Source organism: Delphinapterus leucas, chromosome 7 (genome assembly GCF_059928025.1).
Source record: "Delphinapterus leucas isolate spDelLeu-1000000601 "Yukka" chromosome 7, BTC_Dleu_Yukka2, whole genome shotgun sequence".
NCBI classification, from domain to species: Eukaryota; Metazoa; Chordata; class Mammalia; order Artiodactyla; family Monodontidae; genus Delphinapterus; species Delphinapterus leucas.
The window spans coordinates 32,299,919-32,326,673 of record NC_143135.1 but is presented as its reverse complement, the minus strand read 5'-3'; the positions used below and the strand labels follow the sequence as shown (position 1 = coordinate 32,326,673).

At 36.9% G+C, this 26,755-nt stretch overlaps 1 protein-coding gene across 1 annotated transcript in view; it reads left to right on the top strand.

Moving 5' to 3' along the window:
- LUZP2 (leucine zipper protein 2) overlaps window positions 1–26,755 on the top strand; it is a 231,297-nt gene that overhangs the window by 196,626 nt on the left and 7,916 nt on the right. The window contains exon 10 of the mRNA XM_089915855.1: window positions 15,311–15,403. Within this exon, the coding sequence (XP_089771981.1) occupies window positions 15,311–15,403 (93 nt within the window). The remainder of the gene's footprint in view (window positions 1–15,310; window positions 15,404–26,755) is intronic.

Sequence of the window (26,755 nt, the reverse complement as noted above, 5' to 3'; positions counted from 1 at the left end):
AGTTGCCAGGCTCCTCCCTTCCTCTCTCCTCTTCCCCCTCAGGGCTGGTATCTCTGCAGGACAGGATGCAGAGGAACCTAAGCTCAGCTGGCTGGGTCTCTGCTCCTCCCTGCCTCGGTCCCTCTTCTGGGACAGGGGCCTCAGGAGAGGGGATGTGGCTGCTGCCTGCACCAGGCTCCCACAGGTCTTATGGCTTAGGGAGATGGCTGAGATGACCACCACGGGGTCATCTGCTTCCTGGGCTGAAACTCACCAATCACCACATCAGGGCAGGGAACTATAAAAATAGAAAAGGCTTGTGTTTCTGTCCCAAGTGTTCCAGCCAAGACTCTTGAGGGCCCAGAGGGACTTCTGCCTATGTAATTAGGCTGTGCTTTTCATTTACATCTAAGAAATCGTGTATAATGAACATAAATACAAGGGAAAAAAATTTAGAGAGATAAGATTCACTAGTCAGACTAAGTAAACATATTTTTTCTACAACTTTCTAATTTTGAAATCTTGATCAACTCAACTTCTCTGAGACTAAGCTTCCATATGTATAAAATGAAGACAATAACAGCACCAACCTTACAGAACTGTTGGGAAGATTAAATAAGAAAATTAACATACAGCATTTAGCATATGTAGCAGTGTCTGACACTGAGAAACAGTCAATAAGTATATGAATTCATAAGTACTGTATCTGGAGATGAGGATAACACTTTGAGAAGATTTAAAGAAGGTTTTTGGTAGGATATTAATTAAAACAAAAACTATTGTGCAGATGTAAGAACACATTTATTCAAATAAGTACAACTACAGCTTTTTTAGCATAAAAGTGTGGATGCATCCTCACAATACATTTAATTTCAGTGATCACAATTGTAAATGCTGTAAAGAAAGGAGAAAATTGAAAGAGAGCAGAAATGAGAAGCAATTCAGAAAAGTAGTGTAGATTTAAAAATTGATGAAATTGTGTTAGGAAAGCTCATTATTTCATTCCCACCCCAGGCAGTCACCATCTTCTTTGTTTTTCTTTCCATGCAACTCACTGCCTTGGATTTAGCTGCAGTTGACATTGGTAAAGGTCACAACCATGGCATCAACTTAATTGGACAAGGATGATTTGCTAATTTTTCTTTTTTTCCAGTTTGGTAGAAATGCCAAAGTCATTTTAGGGCAGCAGGCAACAGTGGCCCTATTCAGGAGCTTGAAGGCATCCAAGTGAAAATTGCATTCTGCTTGGTTCCCGGAGGTTTAGAGCAAGGGGGATTTGTATTTCACTTTTTCTGCCAAAAATCTGTTGCAAAGTAGTTTCTAAGGACTCTCAAAACAGTGCACCTGAAATCATCATAGACCAAAGGGTCTCAACCTAGGCTGCATTTTTTTTAATCATTGGAAGCATCATTTATATCTGATGTCAATACTTACATTTTAATATAATTCAGCAGAAGTACAGGCTAGTTTGGGGGATTATTTAAAGCTCCCAGATTATTTATATTTACAGCCAAAGTTGGAAACTATTAAAATCCTTACTCTAGGAGTAGGAAAGGAATCGAAGAAGTAAGACTGCCCTTTTCCTCCACTTTCCTGCTTCTAGAAGAGATTTCCCAACGAGCCTAGAGGTTTTCAATTTTAGACAGATCTGTTTCTCTATCAGCTCTCTGTCCGTAGCTAACCATTTAGTTATCTATAACACCAACCAGTTTGTGTTCTTTCCATGCTAAAAATATACGTTTTATATCTTCGTATGTCCAGGATTATTGTGAGAATAAAGATGAAAACACGAGTCTAAAACATTTGTATAAAATATAACATTACATCTAAGAAATTTTGTTTGGGTTTCATTTTTGGTCCGAGGAGGTCATAATTGCTTGCTTAATTACTTCCCAGCAGATATGGCATATATGTGGCAAGGAAGTTAAGTCTAAGTTAAAATTATATAATATTTCACTTGTTACTATATAAACATACATATTATATATGCATATAAATATTTTCAGCTAACGTTGTAAATTATGATATATATTTAATCTAGTAAATATAAAAATTGAAGCAACACAGGCCCTTTGATGCTTTCTTTCTATTATTGGTGTGCATATTTGTACCCTGGAATGGTCTGAAACCAGATTTTCATTTATTCTTCATCCTTGGTACATGTATAATAAGAATATTACTTATAGAAATTGATTAGTTGGATACCTCTATGAACTTCTTTTAAAGACATATGTTAGCAAATGATATAATTCATTTAATCCTTCTGAAATTAAAATAAAATAAGAATAAAACATTTTTGGTAGAAATGTTAATTTACATAAGTCTAGGAAGACATATTGATATTCAGAGAAAACACTACTGAATATCTTTTATGTTAAGAATGACCACCAGTTTCCATTTTCCTTTTTCTTCTTTTATAATTGAGATTTTTAACGGTTATACACATTTCGTAATGTTTGTAACAAAATTTTAAAAGGCATTTAGTTGTAATCCTTTTTTAAACAGTTATTCCAGTGACTGTCTGGCCTGAAATTTGTATGCAAATTTTTCTTAAGAGTATATCAAGTACCAATAACTTCAAATGTTGATACACTGTTATATCGTAACTCTCACTAATTTACAGTTTAATATAATATACACTACAGACTCAAATTTTCAATCTTTCATAACACATTAACAAAGTTACTAGGGAAATTGGACTACCACTACCAAAGATGTTACAGAGTACATGTAAGTCTGACAGGAAGAGCCAAGATCAAAGAGCAGTTTTCTTTAGGAAACAACTATACTAAAAAACATGAGAATAGAAGTAATTTTAAATGTTCAAAACATATTCAATGCACAACTGTGACTCCAAATTGTCATTTAGTGTGCTGAGTATTATAGGATATAAAAACTACTGCCCCACCTATGGATGTTAAACTAATACTCAAGACAATCAAAACCTCCCGTATTCAATATGCTGCTCTTTTCTGGTTGTACCAAAGCAAACAAATAAAAACATCACCACCACCAACAACACCACCACCACCAGCAAATAATTTCACGTCTTAAAAACAAAGCATTTACACTTTAAAAAAATGTGATACAGTGAGATTCCCTCCTTCTTAAAAATGTTTCTAGAGCTACTAAAAAACTTGCATTTAAAAAATAATTGATAAAAATATTCTCTTGGATTGTACAAGAAGGGAGACAGGAACCACTGACATGATATGGTATACATGCTATTAATCAGACTTGGCGTCTTTCTCCCTGCTTCATCAGAGGAGATGGACTCTCCTATTTAGTTCCTCCGTTTTCTGCAGCTAAATATTCTTTATTATCGTGATTAGCCACTTGAGCCGCTTTACCTTTTTTTTGCACTTTTTTTTGGTGAAGATTCATCCGTTCCAGCCACCTTTTTTGGCTGCATCTACACTTTTGCATTAGAAGGTTAAATGATACCATCAACACTCACCTCTTGCGATGCTTGATCACCACTCCCTTTGACAGACTAGACCTTCCTCTTGGGCATCCTGGTGAAGAGGGCTCCCGCTGGATGCACTGGGGGACTTCATGTGCTGGGTGGCTGGACCACTGCCACTCCTCTGGCTGCCTGAGTGGCTGGGTTCCGCGGCAGAAATGGTAGAAGAACCAACGGATGACTTGTTCCATTTTCTTTTCCTATATTTTCATTACCATTTCTTGAATGCTCATCAAATAGTAATGACTTTCATGGTGCCTTCAACCCAACAACTCATCACCAGTTGGCTGTTCATAAGTAAGACAGATCCCAGTATCCCCTCCATTGATTATCAATCCAAGGGACATTTTTTCTTTAACACTAGATATTCTCATCTAACCTTTCTTTTGTCTCTTTAGATGCACTAAAATCTTAATCCTAAAAAAAAAAAAGAAAAAACTATCTATAAGAGATATTTCCTTATAACTCTTGCAGAAGAAAAGGACATCTATATGGAATTTAATCAACTTGCTATGATCATTTTGTTGACAATACTTTTTTCCTCTCTGGAAATTATTCATTCATTTAATTATATATCTTTCAGTAACTGGGAATCTACTAGAAGATTTTTAACAAGGGAAACCTTGTTAATTCCAGTAGTAACAGAGAAAAAGATTAGGAGGACAAGCTAATAGAAGCAAACAAATTTATTGGGAGAATAATATTCTTGGTAAGAGCCATGAGACAGTACCAGTGGGAAAGGAGGTGGGGGTGGATTTGAGAAATGCGAAGGACATGAAATTTGAAGGAATTTGTGAAGAAGCGAAGGTGGGAAGACTAGATGATTTTGTTAAGGAACTTAGCTGAGTAGAAGAGGAGAGTGGACAAATGGATGGGGGGCTCCTTAGTAGGATGACAGGGGATTGTGTACTTTTTTAGTAAGAGAGAAAGGGAAGAATGAAAAAAGGTAATGAAGACAAAAGCTAGAGATATGTAATAAGGATTTAAAATTCCAGAAGAAGCATCAAGGAATATAAATATGATCACAAGGTGAAGAGTTGGACATGGAGAGGAGTAGGGACATACCAGCTTCTGAGTGGGGAGATAAGTTGGTGACGATGAATGAAGGTGTGGATAAATTTTGATTTATGGAGGGGAGTTCAAAAACGGTGATATACCCCATGGCCTGCAGTTTACCAGTGAAAATTAGGTCCTTACTGACTCTGGAGAAGCCTTTTGTCCCAAATGCCTTGGAAAACCTTATCCGCCTCCTCTCACATGCACGCTAGCTCCAATTTCTAAATTCCCTCTGTAACACTCCTGTTAGTGTCCTGCAATGTTTTCCAATCTTGGTGGGCAGAGGAGGACTTCCTTAAGAGCGATGAAGTTAGAAAACAGGAGAGCGAATGAAACAAAGTGCTGCTTCAAACAAAATATAGCAAAATAAAAGTAATCATTATACTGAAAATGATAGAGTAAAATTAAAAATAAACTCTAAAGAAGGGTAGTAAATTTATGTGTATTCAAGTCAATTTAATTTACTGTAGGATTAAACTCACCTAGAATTTACTAATTTCCAGTGTGCTAAAGCTAACTAGGGTTACATTCTAATCTGTTCTGTCTAAATAGCATCATAGTGCATGTAGAGAGAAGCTAAACAAGCTTTTTCAGAGGCAGGCTTATGCTTCTTTCCAATGGCCCTTTTCAGGCACTAACAAGCTCTATTAGGTGGGCACCCTGAATTTGCTAGCTTCTCTCTTTAACATCACTGTCCTGGAAACCTGTGTTGCAATCTGTGGCTAAATGTCAGATACCCAGTGCCAAGAATCATGTGTGTGAGAGCACAGAATTTGGAATTCAATAGACCAATGCACAGAATTTGGAATTCAACAGGCCAATTGTAAATCCTGGCTTTTGCCAATTATTTGTGAGATGCTGAGAAATTGAACCAAAGACTATGATTAGTCTTTTGTGAAATAGAGCTAACATTATAAAGCAATGAGCCTAATAAACTTAAATGCTGAATTTATAGCAAGTAGTATATCTAGTGTTTAAGAGCAAAGACATTAAAGGCAAATTGCCTGGATTTGAATTTGTACTCTGGCACTAATCAGCTGTGTGACAGATGCAACTGTTTAGACCAACTCGTCACCAGTAACGTGGGAATAATTATACCATTTTCTTCAAAAGCTTGTTATAACAATAAGCTAAATATTATTATTTTCAGACTTATTTGGTATAAAAAGATATTGTTGTTGTCCATGTCTGCAGAAGTGTCTATCACACAATTCCACATGGAGTTTGACAATAAGAAAATAATTTGAGCATTCATCAAAAGAATTCCCACAAAAGAATTTCCAAAAGCAATAGGAAACATACTGTCTTTATATTTGCTAAAAGTGATTATATTTTGTGCCAGAACTGACGAAAGAGCAGAGAATTCTTTTTCATCTTGATCTACCCTCAGTGCACTGTGAATTAGATTTACATGTTTCAAAGAAAATTAGAAGTAGTAGCCTTGATTTTCATTACTATATGAAACATATTGATATTCAGGATTTCGCAAGATCATAGACAGTGTTTTTGAGTCCCCTGGAGTGCTGATGTTAGGCTTTCCCATGGCATCTATGGCCCTCTTTGGTCTCCTCTTTATGAAAGCAAGACTATTTCCTGAGTGTTTGCAGCTACCTAACCTAGGAAGTTATTCACATCAATTATACTCTAAGAGCAAACTTTTCCCTTTTGTAGGCTATTGCACGGATTCCAATTTATGTTTCCAGTTGTTCAATAATAATAATGATGATAGTGAGAAATTTAATTTGCAAGGTTTTTTATGGCTATTGCCATAAGATGTTTTATTAGATCATCACAATATGTAGAGCAGATCTTACTATAACCATTTTACTTAAAAAGGATCTTGAACATGAACCCAGGTTTCTTATGCCAAGTCTACTGCACCAAACCGCTCTCTCAAAACATACTACTTAGAATCTTAGAGATATGCTAACAAAAATGGATGAACATGTAAATATGCACTGCTTCTTATGTTACCACAACACAAAGTTTATAGAGCACTCATTCTGTGACTGATTTACTGCTAAGGGCTTTGCATAAGTTTTCTCAGTTAAAGTAAAGATGAACATTGTGAGGTGGTACAGCATTCTGATGTTATAAGTGAGAAAACTAAGACTCATGGAGGCTAGTAACCCATCTTAGGTCTCAAAACTGGGTCATTGGCAACAGAGGTTTTTTGGTTTGCTTTTAGTTAATTGAGGTAAAATTAGTATATAACATATTAGTTTCAGGTGTAAACATAATACTTTGTATATAGTGTATGTAGTGTATATACTACAAAATGATCAGTACCATAAATCTAGTTACCATTTGTTACCTTGCAATTAACTTCCTATACCCAGTTCTCCTATCCCACCCCCTTCCACTGGCAACCACCAGTCTGTTCTCTGTGTCTATAAGCGTGTTTGTTTTTATTTTGTTTGCTTCTTTGTTTTTAGACTCCACATATAAGAGAGATCATGTGGTATTTGTCTTTCTTTGTCTGACTTATTTCACTTAGTATATTGTCCTCAAGGTCCATCCATGTTGTTTCAAATGGCAAGAGTTTATTTGTTTTTTATGGCCAAATAAAATTCCACTATACATGTTCCACATTTTCTTTATCAATTCATCTGTCAATGGTCACTTAGGTAGTTTCCATATCTTGTCTATTGTAAATGAATAATGCTGTTAACAAATATAGGGGTGTATATATCTATATATCTTTTCAAATTAGTGGGTTTCTAAAATTTTTTTGGATTAATAGCCAAAAGTGGAATCACTGCAACGTATGATAGTTCTATTCTTAATATTTTGAGGAATTTCCATACCATCTTCATAATGGCTGTGCCACTTTATATTCCCACCAACAGTGTATGAGGGTTCCCTTTGGCCCATGTGCTCTCCAACATTCCTTGGCTTTTTGTTAATAGCCTTTCTAATACTTGTGAGGTGATGTCTTATCGTGGTTTTGATTTGCATTTCCCTTATAGTTATGCTGAACATCTTCTCGTGTGCATGTTGCCCATCAGTATGTCTTCTTTGGAGGAATGTCTGTTTAGAATCTCTGAACATTTTTTTTTTTTGTATTGAATTGTTGGGTTTTCTTGCTACTGAGTTGTTTGAGGTCTTTATATATTTTGGATACTAACCTCTTATATGATATATGGTAATGCCTGTACAGCACACTCACAAGTGCTCAGTTAGTGTTAGCTTCTTATGGTAGGTAAGAGATTATCAGCTGAGCCTATATTTCCATTATATAAAAAAAATTAAAATCACTGATGCTTCTGGAAATTTACTAATGATGCCACTAAATGTCACATAATGGTTGATGTTTTAATTCAGAACAGCAAACTCCTAGGGGGTGCTGGGGCATATCTTCATTATTAGAGTTCCTCTAATGCTCATCATAATACATTGTGACTAATAGTAAATGTTAGATGAATGAACAAACAAATGAATAAATTAATAAATGAAGAATCTGGGAGAGAGAATGATCCCACATTAGCCAAATCACAATGTGTTCATGAGCAACCATATCTGTCTCTAAGGCTGTTCACATCCATAAAATAATTCTATCATGGAGAGTAAACATATTCATTTTAATGACAGCAGTGGCTGTGAATTTTCATGTTAGACACATGTGCTTTTCATATTTCATCATTAGTCATGAGTATGCCATGAATTTCAGTACCCATGATGGAAACAGCTTTGCCTTAATTCATCCTCCTACTTTTGTTAGTTATCCCATTTGAGGTTACACTAGAATCAATTGAAAAGTGAGCATGGGGTTCCAGTCATTTAGTTTCCAATAGACTTTGTAAGATATTCTAATTTTATTTTTAAATAAAACATAAAAGCCGTGAATGCCTATGAATGTCCTTTTCATGGATGGTGATACAACTGCCATATTTAAGTTATCTGAGACACACCAAATAGTTTTTGTTTTTGTTTTTACAAAACAGTTTTTAATTTTTTTAAAAAAAATAACCTTCCACTTATTGTCCAGACCTTGATTAAAATACAGAATGTGGCTACTGAGTCCACTGAATCCCTGGGAACCTTTCATTTTGCCACTGCTCATTCTCCATGGCTAGATTTACTACTGCATTCTAATCTATTCCACAATCATTCCTGATACAGGTAAAACATATGTAGGAGAATCCTCTATATCACCTGTGGCACCATGGTATCAATGGATGTAGATAACAGAGACGTTCCCTGGTTGCTTTTATAAAGACACAAGGGGCAACATTCCCTACTCCCTCTCTACAAAATTGACCATTTCTAAAACCGGTATTCACCTTATTTTCATAGATTAGGAATTCAGTTTCCCATTAATACTAGAATCGGGATCCTTCCATGAATGCCAACCTGCTTTGCTGAGCATTTAAGAAATCCTGATGGACGTTTCCCAGGTCTCTCACTTAGGCAAAAAACAATATCCTCCTATTCCCTACATCTCCTTGAGTCCCTGACCTGAATAAGACTGTGTAATGATAATGGTACTTTCATTATTACCTGCTCCCAGTAATACTGTTTCATCTGACTGATGTAAACCCCTTCCTACCAACCTCCCCACACAGTTACCCAGCTATGCCTAAAATTGTCACACAAATCTGACATTATAAACATTGGACCCCCATCTAGAGCTATTTTTTTTTTTTTTTTTTTTGCGGTACACGGGCCTCTCACTGTTGCGGCCTCTCCCGTTGTGGAGCACAGGCTCCGGACGCGCAGGCTCAGCGGCCATGGCTCACGGGCCCAGCCGCTCCGCGGCATGTGGGATCTTCCCCGACCGGGGCACGAACCCGTGTCCCCCTCATCGGCAGGCGGACTCTCAACCACTGCGCCACCAGGGAAGCCCTAGAGCCATTCTTCACAACTGAGAAGGTGCCCCTGTATCTCCCTGAAGTGTCAGCCCTCACTTCTTCCTCATCCCTCCTGCTGATGTTGCTGAAGGCCAGCAACGGCCCGGTAAAATTCCAACTTGTATTACGTCACTACTGAGACAATCAGAAACATGACCTTAGTTTCATTAAGTTTTTACTGCCACGATGTTCAAAACAGACCTCCTCTAGCTTCTCCACATGCTTAATATTTCTTTGGCACAAAATAGATAAAATGTTTTAATTTTCCACTTTAAAATATGTGAAAAAACATTCAATAAGACTCTGCCTGATTTCCTAGGTTTTTTTTTTTCTTTCACTTTTAGCCATTTGCTTGTGCTTTGAGATAAACTCCTATTTTGAACATATGTATGGTATCAATACTTTGGCGTATTTATATGCTCATAGACATAAGGTCACCCAACAATAATCATTTATAATAATATATTAATTATTTTATTATGAAATTAATGCATATTTGTCATGGACAATTTTAGCAAATAATGTTAATAGTAATAATACTAATAGTAGCTGGCATTTTTATTGAGTTGTGCTATACCCATGTGAACTTATTTAATCCTCACAGGTTTCTAGAAGGAAGACTTTTTATTATCCTCATTAAAATATTTTTTTTCTTTTGAAATAACTTTAAACTTAGAAAAACATTAAGAAAATAGTACAGAGAGTTCCTGTATATCCTTTACATCCCTTAATGTTAACATCTAAACATAGCTGTGACGTATTTATCAAAACTAAGAAACTGGCAATGGTATAATACTGTTACCAAACTACAGACCTAACTTGGGTTTCACCAGCTTTTCTACTAACCTCTTGTTCTGTTTCAGGATCCAATTCAGGGCAACACATTGCATTCAGTCATCATGTCTCAGTCTCCTCTTGTCTGACAGTTTTTCATTCCTTGTATTTCATGTCCTTGACACTTTTGAGGACTAATGGTCAGATATTTTATAGAATGTCCCCCCAATGTGGGTCTGTCTGATGTGTTTTTGTACTTAGACGGGGGTTATGGATTTTTGTGAATAATACCACAGAGGCACGGTGTTCTTAACATCATACCAGGGATATATGACATTATTGGTGATGTTAACCCTCATCACTTGGTTAAGATGGTGCCTGCCAGATTTCTCCACAATGCTAGTATTTGTCCTTTTCCATACCTTATTCTTTGGAAGTGAATCACTAATTTCAGCCTATACTCAAGGGAAGCCTATTCTCCACCTACTGAAGAGGAGAGTGTCTAATATGTTACTGAGAATTCTTCTGTAAAAAAATATTTGTCCTTTCTATTTATTTGTCCTTCTATTTATTGATTCAATCATTTATTTATATCAGCATGGACTCGTGGGTATTTATTTTAGATTTTAGGTTATAATTCAATACTATAATTTTTTTTTCATTTTAAATAGACTGTTTTTCAGAGCAGTTTTAGGTTCACAGCAAATTTAAGCAGAAAGTATAAGTAAGTCCCCACATATCTCCTCTCCTAACACCCACAGCCTCCTCCATTATTAACATCCCCCACCAGAGTGGTGCATTTGTTACAGCTGATGAACCTACATTAACACATCTTAATCACCCAAAGTCCACAGTGTCCATTAGGGTTTAGTCTTGGTATTATAAATTCTATTTTTTTTTTTTTTTTTTTGCGGTACGCGGGCCTCTCACTGCTGTGGCCTCTCCCATTGCGGAGCACAGGCTCCGGACGCGCAGGCTCAGCGGCCATGGCTCACAGGCCCAGCCGCTCCACGGCATGTGGGATCTTCCCAGACCGGGGCACGAACCCATGTCCCCTGCAGTGGCAGGCGGACTCTCAACCACTGCGCCACCAGGGAAGCCCTATAAATTCTATTTGTTCTGAAAGTTGTATCATGACGTGGATCCACCATCATACAGGATTATCCTCATTTTTCATATGAATAAACTGAAGAACAGAGATATTAAGTTGTTCAGGGAAGGTGACACAGTTGGTTAACATTTTATGAGTGATGTAATGCATTTCTTTAAAATTCATTGCAAAATTCATTTGAATTATTTTATACATTATTTCCTTGTAGATATACACCGCAGTTGATCCATGTATCTCCTTATTTCTGAATTTTTCCATTTTTTTCCAACATACAAGTGACATTTAGATAAAAATCTGTTTTCTACTCCACCATAATAATAGATTCTGTAAAGACAGAGATCCTGTTTGTTCATTTTTATGTCCTCCTTCCTTCCTCATTCACGCCTTCCACTAACCGATAGAGTAGGTGATAAATGACTGTTTGTGGAGCAAATGATTACCCAACAAGTTATTGAGCTTAAAGTTTTATCAGGCGTACCTCTGAAGCTGACATTATGGAGGCCTGATTTCTGAGGTTTCTTGAGGCTACTGTCAGAGGAAGAAATGTGAGCAGTATGGTATATTTTGGTGTCACATACTTTACCTTCTTAAAAATGACTTCAGAGTTTCACATCTTGGAATGTGGTTTTGTAGAATAATATTTAAAGCCTCATAAGGTTTGAGGGTATTTGTAGCTTCCACCTATGTTAGCAGCCATCTGTGAACTGCAGCAGGCATGTGATCAAGGCTCCAGACCCTTTTGAAGGGTCACTTTACTCATTTACTCCCACCTAAATTAACTTCCTTTTTCCAAATTTTAATCATACCATATCCATGCACTCTTCCAACCCATTTTCAAATCGTCCTCCTTGTGCATATGGGCCACATACATCCATATATGTGATAATCAGGTTCCTGACTTATTCTAGGATTTGAAAGTTGTCAGCAATACCACAGGGCATAAGCAACATATTTACTGATTATTCTTTGGAAATTATTCAGAAAATAAATTATTGTTAAATGATTATTTCTGATATAAACAAAGATTTGTGTCATTTTGAAATATTAATAGACATTTATTACTTGTCAAGTAATTAGTAATTCAGTTTAGTAGAGCAGTATTCATATTCAAAACACTTTGGAAACACTAATATTCTATTTCTCATGATTAATTTAGAATAATTCTCTTGAATAAACAACATTTGCTATTATTTACATTACATTTACTTCATAATTCATTACCAAATGTGTTATTTAGAAATTAAGTTTAGAAATACTCATGAAAACTTTTTCTTCTCAATCTCCATAGGTGTTATTTTATAGTATATAAAAATGTGTGTGTATGTATGTACACAAAGTTAACTGAATTGTGTGGCAATGACTGAAGTTAACAAGCACCAACCCTGTAAGTAATTCTGTCTAAGGTTGTCAAGGTGTTAAGTATTATTGTTTATATACCACCTAAATTCTCCATTCCTTAGTGGATAGAGTCTAAACCCCTCAATCTGGAGGTCAAATCCATCAACTACTTGACATAACTTATTTTTCCACTTTTGAAAGTTTCTCCTTGAAGCATGTTCATGTACTATTTTTAATTCTCACAAACCTCATTTTGTTTTAGAACTCTCTCCTTTTTACCTTTACCTAAACAACAAACAAATAAAAAAAAACGACACAAAACATACTGCAATTTAGGTGTTCTTGACCTAATTTAGCAGGGCAGCAGAAAACTGAGGCCCTTCAAAGTTGTATACGTTGTCTAAGGCCCTTATTTATTTATGTGCTAATCCAGAACCAGAATTCACATTTCTTTAACTCCAAAATACATTATCATTCCCCCAAATCAGTTCCCATTCTTTGTTAATTCAACAGACTCAATAAGGCTTCTTTCTAAAAGGAGCCATTGGGGCTTCCCTGGTGGCGCAGTGGTTAACAATCCGCCTGCCAATGCAGGGGACACAGGTTCAAGTCCTGATCTGAGAAGATCCCACATGCCGTAGAGCAGCTAAGCCCGTGTGCCACAACTACTGAGCCTTTACTCTAGAACCCGAGAGTCACAACTGCTGAAGCCCGTGTGCCTGGAGCCTGTGCTCAGCAGCAAGAGAAGCCACCGCAAGGCGAAGCCCGCACACTGCAAGGAAGAGTAGCCCCCGCTCGCCACAACTAGCGAAAGCCCACACACAGCAATGAAGACCCAACGCAGCCAAAAATAAATAAATAATAAAATAAAATAAAATAAAAGGAGCCATTTCACTGATAGCAAATGCCTACATTAAGGATTGCATGTATTATGCTTAATGCAACCAGTTCTGCAATTAAATACTAAGGTTTTGTATTTAAAGTAATTTAACTTTTCATGCATTGTTGCTCACATTGGTGAAGTGATGTATAATTTCCTCCAGTTGTTAAAAGTAATTAATATATGTAATTTTTTTTCCTGAAGCAGAGTTGAGATAACTTTCATAAATAGATGTAGAAATTGACAAACCAGGCACCCCAGTTTTTTAATATATGAGCACAAGGGTAGCCTTTGGCAAACTTATGGAGGAGTAAAGTTGCACTGTCATTCTTTTCCCCCTGCTCTTTCTGAACTTAATTGTAAATGAAGTCCCTTTTATATTTTGTCCAAAATAGCAAAGGCCTACAAAAATAGATAGATAGATGATAGGTAGATAGATGATTGATAGATAGATAGATAGATAGACAGATAGCTAAAACCTTTTATTCTGCACATATTTCTTACCTAAGTCTCACCACCAAAATCTGGGAGCATTTTCGTGAATACACAATATTTGCATAAGAAAATATAATTAAGCACACATTAACATTTATCAATATGGGCATATTTATATTTTAAGGAAAATATTGAATACCTACTCTAAAATGTAATCTCCATCATTGGTGAACCTGGTGTTATTTTTTACAGCTTACCTAGCTGGGTTAGGTTTCCCTCCTGTTGGTTTCAATGGCAAACATCTATCTCAGCCCTTATGTTGTACCGTCAGTTTTATTTTTTATTTATTTATTTTTTTGCGGTACGTGGGCCTCTCACTGCTGTGGCCTCTCCCGTCGCGCAGCACAGGCTCCGGACGCGCAGGCCCAGCGGCCATGGCCCACGGGCCCAGCCGCTCTGCTGCACACGGGATTCTCCCAGACCGGGGCACGAACCCGCATCTCCTGCATCGGCAGGCGGACCCTCAACCACTGCGCCACCAGGGAAGCCCTGTCAGTTTTATTTTATTGATTGACTCCCAGTATCATTCAAGTCTCTGTGATTACAAGCAATCAACATTGACTCTCACCAAATTACATGAAGGAGCTTTAATGATAGAACATCAGGAGCTCATACTATCCAGGAGAAGACAGAAGTAAAAAAGCTGGGAATGGGCAGAACCAGAGGGTGCTTCAGAAGACTGGGAATGTGAACCATAAGAAGTGTCTCATTGTAGAAACAACTTGGACAAGTCACCCTACTGGAACTAATGTACCTATTTAAGACCTCTTTTTAATCTAGTCAGTATTTAATTTCAAGAATGAAGGTTCCAAAGACCTAACTTGGATCGTGAGCATTGGCATTTCCGTGTAGAAAGTAGCACAGAGAAATTTATAATAATATTTAGGGTTTCTGGAGACATAAAACAGTACTTGGTTAGTGAAGCATTGGAGTGAATATAATTCTCTTTTGTAAATTACAGTGAGATATTAGAAAACATCTTATTTCCTATTAAAAAAACAAGATGTGTGCTTATTATTTCCCAGATATACTGGGGTTTAAAATAAAGAGAAACGATAAGATTCCTGTGTTTTTGAGGAACCAGGATCCTTAAAGTAAAAGCTTATTATGCAAGAAATAAATATTTCCAGTGGGAAAATAATCCCATTGGACAGCACTAATATAAAATTGAATAGAAATTATTTAATTTCTCAGTTAATATTTAAGGTGCAGTTTTAAAGGTCTCTGATATATATAAATTTTCATTTTATTCTTTTTCTTTGAGTGTGATGTTGCCATTGTATCATGTTTTACAATAGTCCTAGGATCTCTCTGTTGAATCTATTTCTCTCTTTTTTTAATGTTCTCTCTCTTTCTCTCTCAAGGCTCAACAAACCACTTCTGAAGCCCATGAGAGCTCTCAAGTTGAGACTACAAAGGAAGAATATCTGAGTACCCCTGAGTGCGATACTCAAATTGTAAGATTTATTTAAAATGTTTTTAACAACATTCAACATGAAAACAAGGACATAAGCGTTTTAACAACCCTAGTTTATGCCTCCATGAAACTTTCTATTTATATGTAATATCTACTATCTAAACAGTGTACTTTTAAGTTTGAAAATGCAGATAGATATGAATCATGTAGGTGTTCCACTAGGAAATGTAATCAGACAATTAGGGGTACTATGAACTTGAATTGCTAGAGGGGTCAGGGGGTCATTCCCACAATCACATGACAGAAAGCTATTAAAATATTAAAAACAAACACAAACAAACAGAATCCCAAACAAAGAATGTGATTCAATAATATTCTCCCCAAGAAGCAAATCAACCCTGCATTATAGAGACATTACATTAGAGGAAGGGAGATTCTTACCCTTCAAATGATAATAGGAAATATGGAACTTGTACTCTGTGCTTTCACTTGTAATAAGTGAAATGAAATTTTAGTTCTGGAACTTTGACATGATAACAGATCTATCATGTCTGGGCTTGAGGAACAGCAAATGACAACAGCTGTATTTAATAGATTCAAAGCTAGGCTTCAATCTAGTTGACAAAATGGAAAGTATCTGCTGAAACTCTTCATGATGGAAAAGATATCAGGTGATAGCAAAGGAAATAAGGCAGAACAGAAACATAAGTTAAACAAGTCTATCTCTTTTTCCTCTATTGACTGCCAAAGTAATTTAGAAATATAAATTTCTCAACAATTTGGCCTTCACATCTTTGTATATTGAAACATGTTCCAAAACCATACAATTTAGAATATAAGGTTAGTGAGAAGTAGAAATAAAATAGTCTGCAATTTACTTCCAAGGAAGGAAGAAGTCAAGAAGGTTTGGGGCAGGAAGGAACATTTTTGCTGTAGTTTGAAGAACAGATAGGTCTCTGACAGTGTGAGTGAATGTGCAGAGACAAGAAAACATCTGAAAAGAGGGGGCTTCCCTGGTGGCTCAGTGGTTGAGAGTCCACCTGCTGGTGCAGGGGATGCGGGTTCGTGCCCCGGTCCGGGAGGATCCCACATGCCGCGGAGCGGCTGGGCCCGTGAGCCATGGCCGCTGGGCCTGCGCGTCCGGAGCCTGTGCTCCGCAACGGGAGAGGCCACAACAGTGAGAGGCCCGCGTACCACAAAAAAAATCTGAATAATATGAGGAGAGAGTAGCATACAGAAAATGGTGGGATGTTGCCTAAGAAGATAATTTGGGACTTAAGTGGGAGGGGCACTGGATTCCCAAGCTAAGGAGTTTGGTTTGAATTAGGGATATAATTAAGATTTTCAAATGTTTATGTCCAGTTAAATGATAAGACCATTGGGTTAATTTTAAGGAGAGTGCCCTTGTTTATTGATATACTTTCCTAAAACTACCAAAAAATCATTTTGCAGTATATACGTATATCAAATCGTTATGTTGTACACCTAAAACTAATACAATGTTATATGTCAATTATATCTCAATTTTAAAATATTAAAAATAAATAAGAATTTTGGAAGCTTCTGGCCTGCACCCTTATGGGTAATGCTCAGGCTTGATCCTTCAATGTCCTGCTTTGAGCCCTTGGATTAGGAGGAATTCAGTTGCTTTTTTCCTGCCCTTACTGGTGTATCAGTGCCTTGAGCAAATCACTCACGCCATGAGGTGGCCAAAACATATGAAAGGACAAAGAACCAGGACTTTATCAAACTTAACAAACAAACAAAATAGTCCCACTGAAGGCAAGCCTGAAAAGTTCTATACGTTTTGTTAAGATTTCCCAAAGCAATATTTTGGTCTACTTTTCTTGTCAAGAGAGAGGCATAGGGCTTCCCTGGTGGCGCAGTGGTTGAGAGTCCGCTTGCCGATGCAAGGGACACGGGTTCGTGCCCCGGGCTGGGAAGATCCCACGTGCCGCGGAGCGGCTGGGCCCGTGAGCCATGGACGCTGAGCCTGCGCGTCCGGAGCCTGTGCTCCGCAACGGGAGAGGCCACAACAGTGAGAGGCCCGCGTATCACAAAAAAAAAAAAAAAAAAGAGAGGCATAAATTCTTTTTTTGTTTGCTCCACTCTCTTTCGACTTTTGTTGTCCTTCCTTGTCACTAGCTACTCCTCTCCCTTCAGTAAGTCCCATAAGCATCTACTACCTTGGTGGAGGCCCCGATCTGGGTCCCTTCAAAAAGCAGCTTCCACCTGTACCAGCATGAACGCTCTCTCTCTAACCTGATTTCAGTTCCCTAGATTTTAGTCTTTGAAATCTCTACTTCCAAGCAGCTACACTTTCTAGTGCAGAGAGTGCTCAGTATTTATAGGTTGTAGACTCAGTTACATTTAAAGGCCAAGAGAGTAATATAAGTGAATGAGATAAGCCAGGTGTAAGCAGTAGGAATTAATGAGGTTGCTGTGAACATCAGTTTTCCAATTCTACATCAGTAGTTGTTAGCCCTGTCCTCACTGTAGTATCACATGGAGGGTTTTTATAAAATACTGATGACCAGGACCAATCTCAGAAAAACTGACTCAGAAAGAAAGAAATTAGAACACTCCCTAACACCACACACAAAAATAAACTAAAAATGGATTAAAGACCTAAATGTAAGACCAGACACTATAAAACTCTTAGAGGAAAACATAGAACACTCTTTGACATAAATCACAGCAAGATCTTTTTTGACCCTCCTTCTAGAGAAATGAAAATAAAAACAAAAATAAACAAATGGAACCTAATTAAACTTAAAAGCCTTTGCACAGCAAAGGAAACCATAAACAAGAGGAAAAGACAACCCTCAGAATGGGAGAAAATATTTGCAAATGAAGAAACTGACAAAGGATTAATCTCCAAAATATACAAACAGCTCATGTAGCTCAACATCAAAAAAACAAATGACCCAATCAAAAAATGAGCAGAAGACCTAAATAGACATTTCTCCAAAGAAGATATACAGATTGCCAACAAACACATGAAAGGATGCCAACATCACTAATTAGAGAAATGCAAATCGAAACTACAATGAGGTATCACCTCACACTGGTTAGAATGGCCATCATCAAAAAATCTACAAACAGTAAATGCTGGAGAGGGTGTGGAGAAAAAGGAACCCTCTTGCACTGTTGGTGGGAATGTAAATTGATACAGCCACTATAGAGAACAGTACAGAGGTTCCTTAAAAAACTAAAAATAGGGCTTCCCTGGTGGCGCAGTGGTTGAGAATCCGCCTGCTAATGCAGGGGACACGGGTTCAAGCCCTGGTCCGGGAAGATCCCACATGCCGCAGAGCAACTAGGCCCGTGAGCCACAACTACTGAGCCTGCATGTCTGGAGCCTGTGCTCCACAACTAGAGAGGCCGCGATAGTGAGAGGTCCACACACCGCGATGAAGAGTGGCCCCCGCTTGCCACAACTAGAGAAAGCCCTCGCACAGAAATGAAGACGCAACACAGCAAAAATAAATTAATTAATTAATAATCTCCTACGCACAACATCTTCTAAAAAAAAAAAACTAAAAATAGAACTACCATATGACCCAGCAATCCCACTACTGGGCATATAGCCAGAGAAAACCATAATTCAAAAAGAGTCATGTACCACAATGTTCACTGCAGCACTGTTTACAATAGCCAGGACATGGAAGCAACCTAAATGTCCATCAGGAGAGGAACAGATAAGGAAAATGTGGTACATATATACAGTGGAATATTACTCAGCCATAAAAAGGAATGAAATTAGGTTCTTTGTAGAGACGTGGATGGACCTAGAGAATGTCATACAGAGTGAAGTTAAGTCAGAAAGAGAAAAACAAATATCGTATGTTAACACATATATGTAGAATGTAGAAAAATGATATAGATGATCTTATTTGCAAAGCAGAAATAGAGACACAGATGTAGAGAACAAACGTATGGTTACCAAGGGGGGAAGGGGGTTGGGATGAATTGGGAGATTGGGGTTGACATATATACACTACTGATACTATGTATAAAATAGAGAACTATTGAGAACCTACCATATAGCACAGGGAACTCTATACTCAGTGCTCTGTGCTGACCTAAATGGGAAGGAAATCCAGAGAAGAGGGGATATACGTATACACATAGCTGATTCACTTTGCTCTACAGTAGAAACTAACACAACACTGTAAAGCAACTATAATCCAATACAAATAAATTTAAAAAAAAAGAAAAACTGACTCAGCATCTTGGTATGTGGAGTCTAGACATTAGTTGTATTCATTTTTTAACTTCTCCAGGTGATTCTAATGTGCAGGCCAGTTTTACTAAAAAATGTGTTTCACATGTACACGATTATTAAAATCATGCGAGGAGTTTTTAAAAATTAAGATTTTGAGAAATTCTTCAGTAAGTTCTAAATAAATAGGACTAAGGGTAAACATTTTTTAACGTGGACTTGACAACACTCTTCCCAACCCAGGTGATTCTTAATTTGAAAAACATTGGTTTAGATAAGATATAATCCCTTTAGAGTGTTGTTTAGTAATAGAGTTTCTGCTTCTCAGACTCTGTTATATTTGCATTTAAAGACATCAGTGCCTAAATAAGGCTCTGTAATGGTAGTATGATGTGACTTTTGCTAGTAGGTAGAGGGGGGTCCATCCCAGAACCCTTTGTTTATTGTGCAACCATATATAAGAGAAGCACTGATGTAGGACTGTGAAATTGATCAGGAAGCTGATGTGTGATTTTATCCATAACTAAGCCTTCCCTTGAGAGAGCTAGTGGACCATTATCTCCCCAAGCTGTAGTTCTCAGAGTGTAATTAACCTTAAGCATGGAGAGCTCTATAGTTCCTTTCTAGCATTCCCCAATAATAAGAGAATAATTCTGATGACTTCCTCCACCTTACAGGAAAATGTGGGAGGATCTTTGGATCTATGAGAACTGCTGTTACTCAGCTTGTCTAAATTCACCCAAAATATTCTGATTTGTGTTAAATAGCATGAAATGCATTGCTTCCATTTCAATACAGCAATGTGAAAATAGCTTCAACTTGACTCTAACGAACTGGAGACTCAAGCCCCAGTTTGGGTTGCTTTAATCGAGTATCCAAATAAGATATCAAAACATAATTTCATAAAGAAAAAACAAAATAAATTTACCTCCTCTTCTGATAAAGGGATTGGTGCATTTTCTGTTGTAGGAAGGACAGTTTTATCATGTTAGGCAGAAGTATAGTCTTATCGTCTTTATTTGGAGATTGAGTATGGTTAAAAGATGCATAAATGTGCCAAGTTGATAAGAGGTGGATTTGTGATGATTAACTTTATGTGTCAAAATGACTGAGGTAAGGGATGCCCAGAGAGCTGGTAAAACATTTTTTCTGAGTATGTCTGACAGGGTGTTTCCAGAAGAGATTAGCATTTGAATCAGTTGACTAAGAAAAGATCTTCCCTCATAAATATGGCAGGCGTCATCTAATCCCATGAAGGCCCAAATAGAACGAAAAGATTGAGGAAGTACAAATTCTCTCTCTCTTTGAGCTGGGATGTATACCTTCTTCTGCCCTCAGATATCAGAGCTCTTGCTTCTGGGGCCTTCCAACTCCGGGACTTAACACCAGCAGGCCACCCAGCCCTGTTCTCAGGCCTTTGGCCTCGGGTTGGGAGTTACACCATCAGCTCCCCTGATTCGCAGCCCTTTGGACTTGGACTGAATTATGCCACCAGCTTTCCTGGTTCTCCAGCTTACAGAGGGCATATCATGGCATGTCTCATCTTCCATAATCACATGAGCAAATTCCCATTAAAAAATCTCCTCTTAAATATCTATGTATATATTCTATTAGTTCTGTTTCCCTGGATAACCTAATGAAATCATTTTTCCATATTTATATTTTGTGTGTTTTGAAATATTGACATCAGGTTTTTTTATAAAAGACTTTTTTCTTTAATCAGAGATCAATCAGTGTTACTTAGTTTTTTACAGAGAGAAAGTAGACGGTAGTTGTTGAGTTAAATTTTTACTTTAGTGCCCTTACTTGACAAAATTAATAGTTGACAAATTTATTCCCATTTCTTTTTTTTTAAATGTCTTTTTCTGCTCTATGAAATTCAAAAATGTAGAAACTACTAAATGAGAAAATTTTTTAAATAATAAAAGTAAGATAAAATAGGGATCTGAATGAAGCCAATAACTAATAATTGAGAGCTCATGCAGGCTTAATTGTTAATTCCCTAATGGTTAATAATTTGAGCATATTTGTATATACTTATTAGCAAGTCACATATTTTCTTTGGTGAAATTTCTATTCAAATAGTTTCCCCATGCTCTGCTGGGTTGTTTGTCTTCTCAGTGTTGAGTAGTAAGATTCCTTATATATTCTGGATATAAATCCTTTACCAAATACATGATTTGAAAACATTTCTCTCCATATGTTTCTTGTCTTTTCATTTTCTTAATGGTGTCTTTTAAAAAGTAATTAAGTTTTTTTAGTACAGTTTTAGATTTACAGAGTAATTGAGCAATAGCTCAGAGAGTTCCATATAGCAATCAGCCGTCTTTCTGTAATTTATTTCTAGTTTAGTTCCATTGCAGTCTGATGGCGTACTCTACATTTGTTCAAATGTATTTTATGGCCCAGAATGCAGTCTATCTTGTTAAATGTTCCATGTGACTTTGAGAAGAATGTGTATTGTCTGATGAAGTATTTTCATACATGTCAATTAGATCCACTTTATCTGCAATGTTGTTCAGATCAACTATATTCTTAGAGGTTTTCTCCCTGCTTGATATGTCCACTATTGATAGAGAGTGTTGAAGCCTTAATCTATAATAGTTGTTTGGTCTATTTCTCCTTGCAGTTCTATCAGTTTTTGACTCATGTATCTTGACATTCTGTTGTTAGGTGCATTCATGTTAAGAATTGTTATATATTTTTGTAGAATTGGCCCCTGTATTAGACAAATGTCCATCTTTATCCCTGATATTTTTCTTGGTCTGAAGTTGGCTTTGCCTAAAATTAATATGGCTACTCCAACTTTCTTTTGATTAATATTAGCATGGAATATCTTTCTGAGTCCCTTAACTTTTAATCAATCTGTGTCCTTATATTTAAAGTTGGTTTCTTATATACAACATCTAGTTGTGTGCTCTTCTCTTATCCCCTCTTACAATCCCTGTCTTTTATTGATATATTTAGACTCTTCACATTTAAAGTGAATATTTATATAGTTGGATTGATGTCTGCCATAATTTGTAACTGTTTTGGATTTATCACATCTTTCATGGGTTGTGAAAGAACCTTATACAGAGAGTATACATAGAGTATTTCTAGTTCCTCTATTATAACATTGCTGTCATTCATTTCACTTAACCATAAGCTGTAATTACCAAATACATTGTTGCTATTGTCATTTTGAACAGACTGTTATTCGTTTCATCAGTTAAGAACAAGATAAATAAAAACATTATTTTATGTCCACTTATTCCTTCTAGAACACTCTTCCTCTCTTTTTGTAGATCAGGGTTTCTGAACTATATCATTTCCTCCTGTCTGAAGAACTTTTAACTTTTCTTGAAAGGCAGGTATACTGGTGACAAATTCCCTCAGTTTTTGTTTTTCTGAGATCTTTATTTTTTCTTCACTTTTGAAGGATAATTTTACTGGATAATATTTCAATTTTTTTAACACTAAATATTTCACTTCAATCTTTTCTTGCTTAAATTGTTTTTAAGTAGAAGTCTGAAGTAATTCCTATCCTTATTTCTCTGTAGTTAAGTTTTCACCTTTTGATTCTTTCAATATGTCTCTGTGGTTTTCTGCAGTTTGATGACATGCCTAGATGTAATTTTGTTTTTCTAATCTTCCAGGATTTGTGATTGAGTTCTGTCATTATCTTTGGGGAACTCTCACCATTCTTACTTCAAATACGTCCTCTGTTATTTTCTTATCCTTCTAGTATTTCCATTACCTCTACATTGCAGGTTTTCTAATTGTTTTACAATTCTGGACATTCTATCCATTGTTTAAACCCTTTTATCTTTGCATCTGTTTGGTACCTTTCTATCAACCTGTCTTAAAGTTCACTGAATTTTTTCAGTGGGCAATGTCCAGAATATTGATGAGCTCATCAAAGGCAGTCTTCATTTCTGTTACAGTGTGTTTTTTTTTGCTTTATTTTTAGCATTTCCATTTGATCCTTAGATTTTTCCATCTTCTGCTTATATTACCCATTTGTTCATGCATTTTGTCCACTTTTCCCCTTAGAACCCTTAGCATATCAGCCACAGTTATTTTTAAACTCCCAGTCTGATACTTCCAAAACATTTGCCATTTCTGAGTCTGGCTTTATTGCTTTTTTATCTCCTCAGACTGTGTATTTTTCTTGCTTTTATAATACTTCTAATTCTTTCCCAGTTTATTAAAATATAATTGACACATTACACTATGTAAGGTTAAGGTACACAAAGTAGTGATATTCTATATCTATATATTGTGAAATGATAACCATAATAAGGTTAGTTAACACATCCATCATCTTACACAGTTAATTTGTGTGTGTGTGGTGAGAACATTTAAAATCTACTCTCTCAGCAACTTTCAAATATACAATACAGTATTGTTAACTATAGTCACTAAGGTGTACATTGTATTCCCAGAGCTTATCCATCTTATAATTGGAAGTTTATACCCTTTGACCACCTTCACCTACTTTCCCAATCCCCCCACATGCCCCCGACAACTACCCATCTGCTCTGTTTCTATGGGTTTATTTTGTTTTGTTTGATTTCATATATGTAAGTGAGATAATATTATTTGTCTTTTTTTCCCGATTTATTTCACTTAGCATAATTCCCTCAGTGTTTATCCATGTTGTCACAAATGGCAGGATTTCCTTCCTTTTTTATGTCTGAATAATATTCATATACATATATATTCCTCTATATATAATACTTTATTCACCTGGAAACTTAGGTTGTTTCCATGTCTTGGATATTATAAATAAGGCTGTATAACCCTCCCAGACTTCAGACAATGCTACAAAGGTACTGTAATCAAAACAGCATGGCATTGGCACAAAAACAGACATTTGGATCAATGGAACAGAATAGAGAGCTCAGAAATAAACCCACACACCTACAGTTAATTAATCTTCTACAAAGGAGGCAAGAAAATACAGGAGAAAAGACAGTCTCTTCAACAAGTGGTGCTGGGAAAGCTGGACAGCCACATGTAAATCAATGAAGTTAGAACACACCCTCACACCACATGCAAAAATAAACTCAAAAATGGCTTAAAGACTTACATATAAAACATGACACCATAAAACTCTTAGAAGAGAACATAGGCAAAACATTCTCTGACATAAATTGTACCAATATTTTCTTAGGTCAGTCTCCCAAGACAATAGAAATAAAAGCAAAAATAAACAAATGTGACCTAATCAAACTTACAGGCTTTTGTACAGCAAAGGAAATCATAAACAAAACAAAAAGACAACCTCCTGACTGGGAGAAAACATTTGCAAACGATGCAATCAACAGGGGCTTATTTTCCAAAGTGTACCAACAAGTCATATAGCTCAATAACAAAAACAAACAAACAAACATCCCAATTGAAAAATAGGCAGAAGACCTAAGTAGACATTTCTCCAAAGAAGACATACAGATGGCCAACGGACACATGAAAAATGCTCAACACAGCTAATTATTAGAGAAATGCAAATCAAAACTACAATGAGGTATCACCTCACACCAGTTAGAAAGGCCATGATTAAAAAAATCTAGTCTTATTCACTTTTACTCTCCAGGACAGAAACAGATGCAACTGGTGGAAACAACTATAAGGAGAAGAATATTTCAGTCAAAAATAAAAGTGAACTCAGTGAAAAGCATCTGAAAATAGAATTAGCCTAGAATAGAGAATATAGTATATTATATGACTGAATAATGAAAAACAACCATTCAGGAATGTAGTCAGGAAATGAAGCATTAGAGTAGAGGAAAAGAACTATCATGGGATCATCCCATTGTATTGCAGGATTCTATGATCATCAGCAACCCCACTGAGTGCTGATGGGAACACATGCAATCGCTTAGTAAATAAATAGCAAAGGTGATTCATTTTCATTCCTGTTGATCATACCCTAGACTAAATAACATGGTAGAGAAAGCCTGGAATTTACCACTTTGCTGTTTCCTAACACGTCAGTATGGCAAGTGATTTTGTTATTCAGATCCCTTTTCTATAAAATAGATGTCAGTGATTTTCAAACTTTTTCCTGCCTATGACTCATCAGGTCAGCCTGTAAAACTGCTTGTGGTAAGGCTCCACTCCCACCGATTATTCGTCAATAGATCTGGGACAGAGCCCAGGAATGTGTATCATTTGAATAAACCCAGCTAGATTTTCTTCCGTCAATATTTCCTGTTAAATATTTTGAGAAACTTTAATGTTGATTTCTTACAGGTTTATCATGATGATTGTATATCATAGATAGTAAATACACAGTGTTCAGTTTTATCATGGATGTCCTTATTAGTTCAGTCTAAAAAAGCTGCTCTGCAATTTTCATACTCAAGGTCTCAATATCTTGTATGCACAAGGTCCTAAACTTGGAATTAGAGACCATGCATATTCTTAGATAGCTGTGTGGGTTTGTTCCACTTCCTGCCCTATGCAGCCAGGCAGGGTCACCTAGGAAAATGGCCACTGGATTTCTTGACCCTTTTCTTAGTAGACATAGAAAACTTGAAATGGATCACCAAAAGCTTAACAGCGTATTCGACTACCGGTTTTGGAAATGTTTAAATTCCTTTGAGGGCTTCCCTGGTGGCGCAGTGGGTGAGAGTCCGCCTGCTGATGCAGGGGACACGGGTTCGTGCCCCGGTCCGGGAAGATCCCACATGCCGCGGAGTGGCTGGGCCCGTGAGCCATAGCCGCTGAGCCTGCGCGTCCGGAGCCTGTGCTCCGCGATGGGAGAGGCCACAACAGTGAGAGGCCCGTGTACCGCAAAAAAAAAAAAAAAAAAAAATTCCTTTGAAAGCAGCTTTGTGTCAATGGTAATTTTGGAGTCACAGGGAGAAAGCAAAGGATGTACCTGCTTCATCCCATTTTCCTGCAGTTTGCAAATGTGCCTCATATTGTTTAATAGCATATCAAGAATTAAAGACATTGAACATTTTATTTTAATTTCCACATAGGGATTGAGACTTACTATTCAATGTAGATGTGCTTTACGGTGTTTCTGACTCCTCTAGGTAGCACACACTTAACTTTTCTTAATGTGCTGAGGAACCGAAAGGCAGCAACAGCTTATGTTTAGCATTGGAAGCACTCTTCGCTCAGATTCTTGCCATCACACCTGCTTACAAGTCCCTGACCAAAGGGAGTTTATTC